We start from the raw sequence: 13,857 nt of genomic DNA on the forward strand, positions 1-13,857 counted from the left end.
CAACTTTATTACTCAGGTCTTTAAACATAACTGAGTAAACAAAATCAAATACATGAACCACGAAATTTTAAACTGTTGGATGAACTTTCTTTGGACTTCTCTTCCTATATTAATGAGCTTTAACATAAGAAAATCCTTCTCAAATGATTTTTTTCAACTTCCAGTAGTTGCTATATTACCTATATAGCAAAATCTCAGCATAAATATATATGAAGTATCATTATGGTGTACATACGAACAGGTTGTGCACTACTAATGCCTTCTGAAGTTAAAAGCATGTGAAATTAGAACAGAATTTATACAGTATCAATTTCTATACATTTTACTCAGATTCAACACAAAAAAAAATGCTTTTCATTTTCACCAGAAGAACAGATGATTCAGAAAGAACTGAAGTTGTTGTCAATTTCCTAATGAGCCTGTGGAATGCTGACTGAGAACCTGTCACAGTAAATAACATGTTTATACATGACAAAAACCAATGTAGATCTGAAGGTGACTTTCAACCCCATGTAGTAACAACAAGTTATGATCTATGTGTTTGAATTTTCACATGGAAAATTTGGCCTTGGTTTTGGACTGCTAGTTGATAGCATTACTCAGCCCCTACTACATTTTACAAAAATCCCAAGGCCATTCCATTTGCATGAATGCCAATAATTCTTTAAAAATAAAAAATAAATAAAAATGCAACTATCGGACACATAGTACCCAATGAAAATATTCTTTCCCTATGTAAGAAATCATACTCATTTTTTCCCCATTCAAAAAGAACAAAAAGAAAGCATGTATAAGTACCAAGGCAGGTAATATCAGCTTCACTGGTTGAGAACATGCATAGCGCCGAGCTTTCCTTACTGCAAACTTCTCAGTTGGGATAGATTTTCCCGCAATTCTCTGTTTTAGACCTTCCACTTGTCTAAAAGGAGACAAAAATGGATATGACAGTTCACTTTATGTAGTTTTTCCTCTCATTTCATTTAGTAAAATATTAAGTATTTCCTAAATACTTAATGATTGCCTAAATACATAATTTCTTTAATATTAGTAAAATATGAAATATTTGCTCTTATTTCAGTTAGTAAAATATTATGTTCTCCACACCACACAGCCTGCATATGCAGGATGTATGTTGCTAATAAAAGCAGCTTTTTAAACAAATTGATGCTAAACAATAATGAGAAATGCAGAAAAGGTGCTGGTTATAAGTAGGGAGCAAATGATACAAGACAAAGATATTTAAGTCAAAAACATTTGCGGGGCAGGAATGGGGATGGGACATGACAACTGCACTTCTAGTTATTTTATAAATGTTTACCTGAACAAAGACACAATGTCCTCACCAGTCCTTTTCAAATCTTCCTCTGGAAGCATACATAAAATTGCTGCTTTCTGGAATACATATATTGCCTGTTTCAAAAAAAAAATGCACATATTACTGCATCTAATTTGTTGCGTTCAATCAATGCAATAAGGACTGAATTCTCTCACCCCAACTGTTACAGTGAAGTGTTTCCAGTAATTTTCATGCAGGTGGAACTACTGAAGTTTAGCCATGCATCTCTTTTTTCACATAATTTATAATTTTATTTTCAGTATATTTGCTAATATTCTTAATAAGTTAGTCAATATTAAAGGTCTTTTCTGCAAAGAAAATGACAATATACTATCTTCTAAATAACTGTTAAAAAAAAATAGGTTAATGACAGATACAAGTATTCTGAAGTCCAGGAATGTCATCTGATTTGTTATATGTAGTCATAAGCTAAAAAACAAACAAACAAAACAATATATATCTGAGAATTGAATCAAGGAAAGTTCAGTAACTGGACTTTTCAGAGAAGAAAAGAAACATCCATAACTCTGTTCAAGACATTCACACTTCACATGAATATACTATTCTCTTCCTCTTTTTTCAAAAACTGGCCATATCCCCTTTTCCACTAAGCATAAAAGAACAACCTAGAAAAGAACAAAGGATGTACATTTGTACGTTGTGCTGGGGTCACAGTGTGAGAACAGTTTTTACAAGGAAAAGGTAGATTACTCTGCATGAGACCTCGTCTCCAGCAGCCTTTTATTTCATGTCACAAAGCATCTGCTGACTATGCCTTCTTTTGTCTTTTTATAATTAACAAACACACACAGTTTCTTCTGCCAAGTTTTATTAGCAAATATTAGAAATTACAATTGCAAGTTAACAGCTTTCTTCTCCCTCTTCTTTGTCTTAATTCTGATAAACACCCCAAGACTGAAGCATTTCTAGTAATGGTACCATAAGAAAAATTCCCCCTTATCCACACAACTTAACGTACCATTTGGTTCCACTGTCCCTTTGCTTTTGAGTTCATAAGAAAGGAAAAATTACACTGACTTAAATGCATATTTAACTGTGGAGCAGCTACTAGTATAACATAGTAATATCTGCCTGCTCATTTACCTTAGACCACCTGTTCTCTTTGCTGAGCAGGTCTGCATACCGATACGCTTGAAGCCAGTTCTGCTGGAATGTGTAGCACCACATCAGTTCCCAGTAACAGAGATGATGAATCTGCTTCCATTCTTGCTGGGCTGCTATGCATTCCTGGAACGTTAACTGTGCCTAGGATTTAGATATGTAAGAATAATGAAAATTGGTTCAATTACAGGTTCAATCTCCATGACAGAGCCACATTTAATTACAGAGCAAATTCGTTTGTAGCACCCAAGCAGAGAACACTCTTGACTAGAAAAATGAAATAGTCTTCTCTCTCAGCCTATCTTAGAATAAGAGCTGGAATCAATATTAACACTGAACACGAACAGGAAAATGAGCATAATTATCAGTCCAACTAAAATAGTTACCGAGATGAATCATACATATTTTTTCACCCCAAGTTGAACACTGTACAAATAAAAATCTTAAAAAGAAAAATATTTACCTTTTCAAAATTTCCTTTCAGTATATCTATTCTGGCAGCATAAAAGAGAATAATGGAACCCTTGAAAGGAAAGGAGAAAAATACTTAGTTACTACTTTAAGCTTAAGGAAATATATTACTATTACAAAATTTATTGAGAATACACACATTTGGAAACTTCTGGAGGTAGGGTTCGAGGAGACTGTCTGCTTCCTCAAGGTTGGCGTCCCCTGTACCTAGAAATCACAACAAACCAACCTTAGTCTACTTTAAAAAAAAAAAAATTAACAGATTAAGATTGTGGTTTCAAAATCCTATTTATGGCTTGAATAAATTAAAGAATGACCACCTCTACTCAAAAACAGAAATATTATTTGATCATATTATGTTTCTATAAAAATCAGTTCTTGTCCTGCAAGAAATAATAGCTGTTAAGATAACAAATGCCCGTAACTAGACAAAGGTTAAAATATATGAATATTCTTTAAACCGTTCCATTATAAATTCCTTTTCCATTCTCAAGTCCCTGTAATTGCTCTAGCAAGTTATGAAAACATTCTTCAGCTGCCCACTTTACTAATTTTGAGCTCATTTACAAAGTACGGGTGAACCTGAAAGAAATGAAGTTATCCCTTATTTCCTGATGAGCCTAAGGGACAAGGACTGAAATACTTCGAAACTAAAGAACATAAACATGTATGTCAAAGATGCAACAGAATTAATAGTAATGTTCATGTGGCAAAAGCAATTATTTCCTCACGTTTGAGCCTCCGAGTAGATTATTCAGGAGTACAGACCTCTTTGTGGAGATAGCCTTCTCTGTATCTGATGTAAATTTATAAGGACTTGTCTGAACTGAGAAGTGTTTTCTGATATTTTGCAGTTGCGTGTTAGGACAGCCCTTCAAATGGAGTAAGTTGTCAATATAACAATATCTACCTTGCTGTTTTTGCAATTATAGCTTTGTTAGGGGCTTGACTTTCAGATCGTAACTAAGTACACAGCAAACTCCTCTTACAAAACTAATAGCCACGGTTTCTAAAATCAGTTCAAAAAGCAGAATATCTATCATAATGTGTAGCATGACTGAACACAGTGGGACTCACCAAGGATTAAGGAGACGTAAGTATGATAAACCAGCAGGGTGAAAGTACACAAAATGGCCCTCAAACTGCTGCCAGATGCACCTTCCTGTAGTTGATGGAGGCCTAACTCCTAAGAAAAAATACAAACACATGAAGAATTAGTTATCAGTATAGTACTATAGTACTCTTAATCATTTCTAGCTCACCTGAATTGTTTATCCTTTTAAATACAAATATTTCATAATTCAGCATTTCATTATCTCAGATCCAACACAATATTCTACCAAAACAGTTCTGACAGCTGACAGCACTCAGCAAGGAGTAGATTAAGTCAATGCTGAATAAAATTACCCATGCATTTAATTGCTTTGGTGAAGTATCAATGTCATAGACCATGCAGCCGCACAAGACTAAATCTTTTCTCCACTGCTTTCTGGATATGAGCCTTTTAGAATAATGTCTTTATGTTTGGTAGGAAACTCTCTCAGTTTCTTCAGTGCTACTTCTAGGCAAGAGTCTTCCGTTGGAGAAATCCCTGGTTATCCTTAATTTTCTCCTGTCAAGTCAGCCACTATTTTGAGGTTCTGGTCAAAATATTAGCTCTACTAACACACCGACTTCTATACAGTGTTTTCATAAATTACAATTCAATTTCTGAGTATTGAAAAAGATTCATGGAGATTTATTCAGTTCTTACATATGAAACATTTTCCTATCCATTCCAGTTTATTCCCATTAAATGACCGCTTGAATGTTTGGGGATTGTCAAGATGAGCTCAGAGGTTCCCTTCTTAAGAGCAGTTGCTCTTCAGAAACAGATTGTAACAGTTTTGATTTAAAAAAAAAAAAAAAAGTTTTACTGTATAGCAACTTGTTGAGTTATAGGAGAATTCAAGCACCATACAAAGAATGTTGTGTTACTGCAAAATTGTTCAGCTTTCCTTTCAGCTTTTACCACCTTTTCAGTCAGGGCACTAATGTGTATTGTCGAAGAGCTTCATCATGAAGCTCAGTGAACTAGAATTTTTACAGGAATAAACAGAATGAAAAGGTCTCTACTGAAGTCTAATTTTATATAAACAAAGTGTACTTGTGGACAAGCTAAGAGCAATAAGACCATAAGGTGACTCTTTGGTTCACGAATAACTCAAAATTTAGTTATGTGTAATTCTGTGTTTTGCTTTTTTTTCGTTTTTTGTAGGTGGCAAAAGGAGTTGCAAAGGGCTGCAAAATATACTTATAGAACAATGGGAAAGGGGACGGGGGAAAGGAGAAGGGGAGGGGAAGAAATGGGAAGGGGGAAATGGGAAGGGAACCATCTCTGAAGCAAACTGGCCATCTCCCCTGCTTGCTCAAGAGTCATATATCACCATATGCACTTTCTTGCCTGCATAATCTAGCCTACTTATCTTTTTAATAACACTAAAACACTAATCAACTATGTAGATCATTATACATCTAGTGTGAAATGTATAATAATAAACACACCCAATCGTTACCTGAGAAAAGTCTAATTTGAAAAATCAAATAACATTCCAAATCCCATACCCTATTGCCAGAAAATCCAATAAATTCTAAAAGTCGGAGGATCCTTCCTGGTAAAAGTGACAGCATCTGTAATACATTTTAAACAAAAATAAGTTATATGAAAAATACACGCATTCAAAAAAAAAGTGTAAAACCACTATAAGCGTCAACCAAAAATGCTAACTACTATATCAAATGCCATTGCACATCAGTGGAAAAAGTAAAACACAAAAGAACTCAAAAATAGACGTGCATGATCAACAATATGCAATCAGTTTGCAGCTTAAGGAAAACTCAAACTCTTTATGATCAGCCAGTATAGAAACAGCAAGACAGAGTCCATCTGTGTTTTTTCAGATAGTGATCCTTCTGTCTTCAGCTGATCAGAATTATTCAAAAAAATTGAGCCATATGGAATCAGAAGAAAGTATTATCTATTTTGGTAGCACTTACAATCTACAATTGTTATCTTCCTTGACTCCCAATTGAATGATACAGTGGTATACAAAATTCTACTTGTTCCTAGCATGGAATTAGCAGACCAGAAAGCTATTCTTTTAGAAGTATTAGCTGTTGTTACCCTTCTTTACATGCACTTTTTGCTCCTCTTGTAGCTGCAATCTCCACATTCAACACAACAGAAAACTTTTAAATATCACAACCACCTTTTCAGAAAACATTACTGGAAGGTCTATTTGAAGGTTACTTTTTGTAAGTTCCAGTCACTCTAGTCACTGCCCAGAACAGACTTTTTCTGTTAAGCTTCCTGCTGAGGAGACTTCATGAAGAATAGGATAGGTCTGAGCACTTGTGTACAGAGACATCTACCAGTTGCTTGGGTTTTAAAGACTGACAGGTGCAGATAAACCTGAGTTCCTCTGACCATACACAGAACTGGCCAGCTCCTGTCTGGAATGATACAGAAATTAAAATACCAGCAAAAATCAACTCTCACTGCTGTCATGACGTATGCGAAAAGACAATGTAGTAAACTGTAAATAAAAACACTAGCAGATGTATCCAGTTGTCTCTTGTACAAATCCAGCAACTTACTGCTTGTTCTCCCAAGTTTGCTCATGATCTACATTAATTCACAGTGCCAATCTACAGTATGCCACTGAAGCCACAGAATGGTATACATGAGAGAGTTACCACAAAAACATTCATTCGAGGATCCTGTAACCAACTGTAGAAGCATCTTAAAAAGTCATGCTACACACTGATAGACGTAGCTGCTTTTCCTCTTAAGAAATACATAAATAAATTAGTCAAATAAAATTAAGCACTATTTAAAATAAATTAGTAGAAAGACCCTAGAAGGCATGCATGCAAAAAGCTACTACACTTTTCATGTTGCATAAAAGCTACAAAACATGCATCTCTGCTTTTAAAATGTTTTATAAACATTTTAAAAATAGGATTACAGTACCCTATTTGCAAAGAATCCTACAGAATTACTACAATGGACTTTATACGGTCTGAAAGAGTCATACCAAATTGAATGCTCCGATTCCAAGTTTTACTCCTCCTTCAAATTGGTGATAAGTTTCATTTTTGCTTTTGTTCCCCTGAGTCACCTGTAGCACCTGATGACATTCTCTTTTGATACAGGAAAAAAGGGGGGAAATGGGAAACATGACTTAGAAACTATATGAAGTATAATCATTATAATTGAGATATATACATATATATTAATTTGGAGGCATTAATGAACCTCCTTATACCAACATTGAACCTCAGTGTTTTCTAAGGACTTACTTGTATATTTGATAACTTGTCCTAATTTTGAGGCCACCTTTGATAAAGTTGATCATATTTTCATCCTGAAACAAAAAATATTAATTATACAAAATATGTTTTCAGTTATTACATATACACAGACATAATCTTCAAGCTACATTTTAATTGATTTAGAACTTAAAAGACATTGAAATTTTAAAAATGCCTTTCAGTTATTAGAATAATCTTTAAGACTAAAGTTAGCAAATGCATTAAGTTGTTAGGGAAACATTTTTCTGTTGTATGTGACAAGTTTTACAACCTAAAAAGAAGCAGAGTCGTCAGAGCTACTATTACTATAACTAAATTTCTAATGCATCCAAGTGAAAAAAAAACTCTCCACCAGATGGTGCTGTAGGAATCTTTACAAAAAATTTGGAAAGTCGTTTCTGACACACACAAGCAAGCCCAAGACCTGGAAGAAGATAAACCAAAAAATCCCCTAAACAGATTAATTCCCATTGCTAATAACAGTAATTACACGTACTACCCAACACGTGTTTATTCACCTCTAGAAAATCAAAGCCACAATCTAAAAGCCATCAAAAATAAGTTCCTGAATAGCAAGATGGTTAACAATTAAGCAGGAGAGATATTTTCTCTTAGAATTAACACAGAAGGGGAATGCGTGTAGGCATTTAAAAAATCCCATTTAAATACCCAAGTACAGCATGTACGACATGAAAAATAAAAATAAAAAGAAGTATTAGAAGAGCATCAGAATCAGGAACTGAAGGAAATGTTGGCTTCCATAAATGGATCATCATTTTGAAAAACCTCAACTGTTCTGTCTAAAAGACTGGACGACCAAATGTAGATGTTTTAGTACAAGCATTCTTGCTACCTCTTTCTGACTGACTACATTTTCATTATCATCATCACCCTCAGACGAATCAAGGTCAGTCAAGGATGAAAAATATGGGGTATGGCAGCAATCAGCAGAGTAGGGTTTTACAGCAAACTGCAATGGAACTGAAATAATGGACAGGCAGATGTTGCTTAAGAGAAAGGATACACTTCCCTTAAAGGTATTTCATTTCATACAGTCCCAAAGTTGAAGACACGTATTTAAAAATTCTTTCATGCTTAAAAACAAAATCAAGAAGCAAACAAACAACCAAAAAGTGGTTTGCTCTTGTTTGATTAGGAAAAGAGAAAAGCAGTTATAAGACTGGCATTCCACTACTAACATTTCCTGACACTTCTGGCCTAAGTACTGTATTAAGTGGTTTATAAAGCTGAGCCAAATTAACCTTTTAGACCCATCTGATCTTAATATGTCTCTGTGCTTCACTGCTTTCTCATAATTTATATCTGAAGGAATTATCTAAAATACGTTAATTAAACATTTGTTGAACATCCACACAAGCAGGGAAAGTATGAGGAAACAACTCCTGTTTTCTAACCAATTTTTAGATCACTAACATTAAGTCTCTGAAACACAAGCTAAACAAGAAGCGTAAGGCAGCAGCAAAGTGCAGATCCTTCTGTGAACCATAAGATTACCTCAGCAATGCTAAGGCATGCCCATTTTATAATAATTCATTACTATATTGTTCCTGACAATATTTCAAAGGGGCAGAGTGAATGATACTGAATTAAAGACAAGCACACATCAGGTGTAATATTTTAAATTGGAAACATTCCATCCTTTTTGTGGAAAAAAAAAAAAAAAAAACACTGCACTTTAAAACGACACTTCCTCATATGTTTCCTCATATTTGAATGTCTTGAATGTCTTTTTGAAGAACTCCTAGACTATTTTAGAAGTGATGGCATTATAATTTAAATCTACCATCTGTATGATACCTTCAGTTTTTCATTCCTGGGTAACAATAACATCTTTGGTTATTCATAGAAGCAAAACAAAAAGCAAGAGGATAGCATAGCATTTGCTGTACTTTCAATCACTGTCATGACGTAACATTCATTCAAATAGGAAGAAGTTTGCTTTTTAAATAACATATCTAGTGTGGGGATTACGTTCTACAAGCATGAACATCCTTCCATTAAACTGTTACACAGAGATACAAAATGAACAGTTGATTTTACCTGTACAAAGGTGAGAGCTGCTTTCTGCAGTAAACATTCAGCATAGCAGATTTCAGCATGCATTTCCTCTATACAAGAAAGAAAAGTTATCTACTGTCAACATAGCTGTTGTCAATATTCTCATCTCGAGGTCAATGGAACAAATAAAATGCTGCCAAGAAAAAGTAGGATTCTGCTGTTGTTCTTTTGATAACTGCTGGATAGCAGCTGTAACAAAAAGATCCCATCAGAACTAGTAATTGAGAAGCTAGCTAAAAATAGTTTTCTGTTTCACCTCTCCTCAGACAAAAACCTTGATCTTGCCAGAGCTGTCTTCCGCCTTTGGCAAAAGCTACTTACCATTCTGGTGGATGACCTCCTGCACTGTGCATTGATACTACGTTTAAAAATCAGCCTAAAGCAACTAGTTCCCCAAACACACCTTCCATGTCTTAGAAAACTTCTGCAGATGAACAGTAACATTCACAATAGCTCAGCTGTTTCCTAAGTCCAGTAGGATGTTACAAACAGGTTTTTACTGAGTCATGCTAAGCAATCTGAAAGCCCCAGGCAGACTTTCTGTCCTCATGCACCACTAAAAGAACATTTGACTTAACACACATGACACAAGTTACTCTGCAGTGAGAGTAACTGCATGCTGCAAGACCAGCCACATGCATAAGGCTGCTGTATGTACAATGCACACACGGTGAGTTTGATGTGTCCAGTATTTAAGAGGGTTCTTTTGTGTCAGGTTAGAAAAAAATGCATACTTGATTCTGCCTGAATCGGAAATAGTAGATCAGCATTTTCAGAGCCATGAACAATGTACTGATACCATTTCCCAAAACACCTTAAGGCAAAACAGACAAGCACAAAACTTGTTAATATATTCAGATTCAAATACAACTAAGGATAAGGACTTATTCCACAGCACCAATGATTCTTAAACCTTTTGGCAATTGTCTTAAGTTAGAAAAGAAAAGAAAAGAAAAGAAAAGAAAAGAAAAGGAAAGAAAAGAAAAGAAAAGAAAAGAAAAGAAAAGAAAAGAAAAGAAAAGAAAAGAAAAGAAAAGAAAAGAAAAGAAAAGAAAAGAAAAGAAAAAAAAGAAAAGAAAAGAAAAGAAAAGAAAAGAAAAGAAAAGAAAAGAAAAAAGAAAACAACAACACAAAACCTCTCCTCAGTCCTGTAACTGGTTGTCAAAAGCATTGCTCTCTTACTTCATCATGCATGCTCAGTCTAACAAATAGGCCTGTATACACCATTTCATGAAACTATGCATTGAAAAGGACACATAAGTGATTGGTCTGCATTAAGCAGCATTGCTCCCAAAGGACTCTGCAATATTTGAAGATGGAACATGCAGGGTTTTGAGGGGGGGAGGGGGTTGTTTCTTGTTTTTTAACTGTAAGACACTAAAGTCAAATTAAAGAGTTAAGCATATTAGTGTGCGTTGGCTGGGTGTTCTTGAGCTTTTTTCATTTTGTTATTTTAATTGTATTATAAACCACTTACCTTCACTCAACTGATCCACTGACTGTTTAGAAACTAGATTGGACAAGGACTCTACCACTGTGTTTCTTTTCCTGAATCTGAATCAGTCATACATGGAAGAAAAGAAACCCATGTAGCATAAGTGACATTTCAACAAGAACTTGAACTTATTTTTAATTCTTAACTATTTCCAACCACAAATCGTAGACATTCTTAGGAAGGTCAATAGCTACAATTTTTTTAGTCTAATCATGGCCGCTGACAGGCCCAGAAACCTATGCAACCTTAAATTACCTTTCAAGTATGCATTTAATCTATGCTAAGTATACAAGAGCATACCATTCCCCGGTTCCAACCACAGGGTTTCCGCCTAACTCAGCTCACATGCAAGAACACTGCTGGGGAATGAATCACATGTATCACATGCTAAACAGTTTCTCACTGGACCTCTAGCTTTTAAAACAAGACTTTTGAGAAAAAGTCACAAAGGTAATTAACAAAACTGCTGCAGAGTTCTTTGTGATGCTGGGCAAGACACTTAAAAAAATCATAAAAATTTGAAGTCAAGTTATTCTTCCATTTGTTCTCAAACCTGGTCTCAGAATTACAATGAAAATCAAGGAGCTACATTTTCAACAAAAATGAGAACATAAAAGGTCATAAAATACTGACGTATTTATGTCAGATATGGAATTTTACACTGGACATCCCGTATCAGTCATACATCTTAGTTTTAACAGACCTCAATTATTCATATTATAAGGTGATGGTTTATCTTAAGGTATGCCATTACAAAAACGCATTCACTGCTATTTACAAACACCTCAGCCATATGCAGAAGCCGAATACACAACTCTACATTCAGAAAAGGAATGCATTTTACAAGCCAGTAAGTAATTCACTACAAATATTAAGCGTTTGCTTATCATCTGTTTACACTCTTCTGCATACTGAAAAGGGCAGGGCCCCATCAATGAAACTATGACATTACAATTTAACATGATGCATAGCAAAAAAAAAAAAAAAAAAAAAACTCATAAATGAGGAACCTCAAAAAAAAGTACCTCATAAATGTACATTTCTGAAGTTTACCTTTGGCAGGTTTGCAAAGCTTCTTTCATTGTAGAAATTCCCATTTGTATATCCTGTTGTTCAAAGGTCATAGCAGCTTGCATAACTAAAATAGTGCTGTATCCAAGGGCATGGTACATACTATCTTTAGACCTACGGCAAACATACAAGTCTTGTGCATTTTAACCAAAATTTAAATTAAAAGACAAAATTAAATGCTGTCTGAGACACCTACACGAGTTTGTGTAAAGACAGAAGAATAAAGCAAGAAAATAGAGTTAGGGACATAACCTAGTAAATACAATCTTCCCCACAGTGCTACTTGTCTACCTCCACAAGGGACTTGCAGCAAGTCCCAGAAAATATCCAAACTGGGTTACACAAACATTTGCACCTAATTATACTCCCATTTATAGTCCACTGGCATATCTGTTTAATTTAGCTAATTAAGCCTTGACATAAATACTCTTTCAGCTCTGCTTTCACTTAACATAAGACGTAGGGACATCCTTATAAAATTACTAACTGATCCACAGATACAACAATCTGCATCTGTGAAAGGCCAGTACCCATGTGCACAACAGGCTACTTTGAATCAGCCTGGCTTTCATAACATCGAAAAAAATTTATCACACAATCAAAGCAACTGTTGGTAAGGGGGAACTGGAGTGAAACTCCTCTGGTGCTGTACTAGTCATTCCACGTACTTTTTCCTAATGACCAGTTTGAACCTCCTAAGCTTCAACTTATGGCAACTGCCTCTTGTTTTACCATCTGCCACTATGGATAAGACTACCTCTATCTTTGCAACTTCCCCTCAATAGCTACAAACCACTATTAGATTAATCCCCTAAGTCTTTTTTGCTGAACTGAAACAAGCTCAGCTTGCAATCTCAGGAGTCATATGTATTAGTTTTCTAGCTATTCTGCTAGCCCTTTGCTAGATCTTCTCCAGTTTCCTCAACGTTTTTTCAATCAACGAGCCACACCACAAGCACAGTTTTGAAGACAGAAAACTTTGGCAGATGAAAGGAAGACAGATCCTTGGGATGTTTATTTTTTAAAGATGTCAACTCTTTCCCTTATTTTTACTTAGGTATTTTAAAGACTCAAGTCTAACTTTCATTAAAAGGCTATTTTTCTGTAAAACAATTGGGCTTTTACTTTTTGAAAGGTGGCTTTTTGTTTCTTTGCTGGGCTAAGTCCTCCTTTGCAGATTAGCTGAATATACTGTATAAGAGGCTCAGAGTCTATTAGCTGCCAGGGACTCAAAGTACTGAAACCATGGAGTTTATAATATTATTTTTCTTCATAGCATACATCAACTAAAACAAATACTTCACTATATGTAAAAAACTGCAGTATAAAATGGGGTATGAATTACAGTGCTTTTTTATTTTATAAGGCAAAATAATATATATAAGGAAATATATATTAAAATTTTGGAAATATATGTATGTGCATTCATTAATACACACATGCACAAACCTTGCGTGTGGTACTAAGTATTTTGCAATAATACCCCAAAATAAAGTTTTAGCATACAGAAGTGCAGCTGGGAGTTCTCAAAATGTTGCTCTACTACATGTAATCTTGTAGTCTACCTTCTTAAAATCACCAACATATCATTTTTACCCCAACTTACTATTACCAAACAACAGAGCAAGAACTTTATGCCACTCTACCTACATGTGCTACAGGACCCCCTCACTGAAATACCCACAACATGCATCTTCAGGAGGCAGACAGGAAAAGGACCATGAATTTGAGTTTGATCCCAGCTGCCTGTATTTCTTTTCCCCACAGTCACAGGCCAGCTACCCTCACCCAACCCACCTTTCAGTATCCTTTAGCTACCTACACTTGTAATGGATGCGGATATGGAAAGAGACCCAGCAGATGATTTGGCGTGACTATTAGCAACACCTTCCAGAACAAATTAGTTTGTACTATTTGTTATAGGCTTCAG

General features: G+C 35.1%; 1 protein-coding gene across 4 annotated transcripts in view; it reads right to left on the reverse strand.

The window, feature by feature from the left end:
- The window catches only part of TTC39B (tetratricopeptide repeat domain 39B), an 81,195-nt gene that overhangs the window by 20,266 nt on the left and 47,072 nt on the right, over positions 1-13,857 (reverse strand). For all 4 annotated transcript variants that reach the window (XM_040541291.1, XM_040541293.1, XM_040541290.1 and 1 more), the window contains 12 exons: positions 11,910-12,041; positions 10,839-10,915; positions 9,344-9,411; positions 7,271-7,335; positions 7,006-7,111; positions 5,534-5,599; positions 4,007-4,115; positions 3,069-3,136; positions 2,922-2,981; positions 2,441-2,602; positions 1,319-1,410; positions 799-919 (listed from right to left, as the gene is read on the reverse strand). In XM_040541291.1, coding sequence (XP_040397225.1) covers positions 799-919; positions 1,319-1,410; positions 2,441-2,602; positions 2,922-2,981; positions 3,069-3,136; positions 4,007-4,115; positions 5,534-5,599; positions 7,006-7,111; positions 7,271-7,335; positions 9,344-9,411; positions 10,839-10,915; positions 11,910-12,041 — 1,126 coding nt within the window. The remainder of the gene's footprint in view (positions 1-798; positions 920-1,318; positions 1,411-2,440; positions 2,603-2,921; positions 2,982-3,068; positions 3,137-4,006; positions 4,116-5,533; positions 5,600-7,005; positions 7,112-7,270; positions 7,336-9,343; positions 9,412-10,838; positions 10,916-11,909; positions 12,042-13,857) is intronic.

This window comes from Cygnus olor, chromosome Z (assembly GCF_009769625.2).
Source record: "Cygnus olor isolate bCygOlo1 chromosome Z, bCygOlo1.pri.v2, whole genome shotgun sequence".
Classification (NCBI taxonomy): domain Eukaryota; kingdom Metazoa; phylum Chordata; class Aves; order Anseriformes; family Anatidae; genus Cygnus; species Cygnus olor.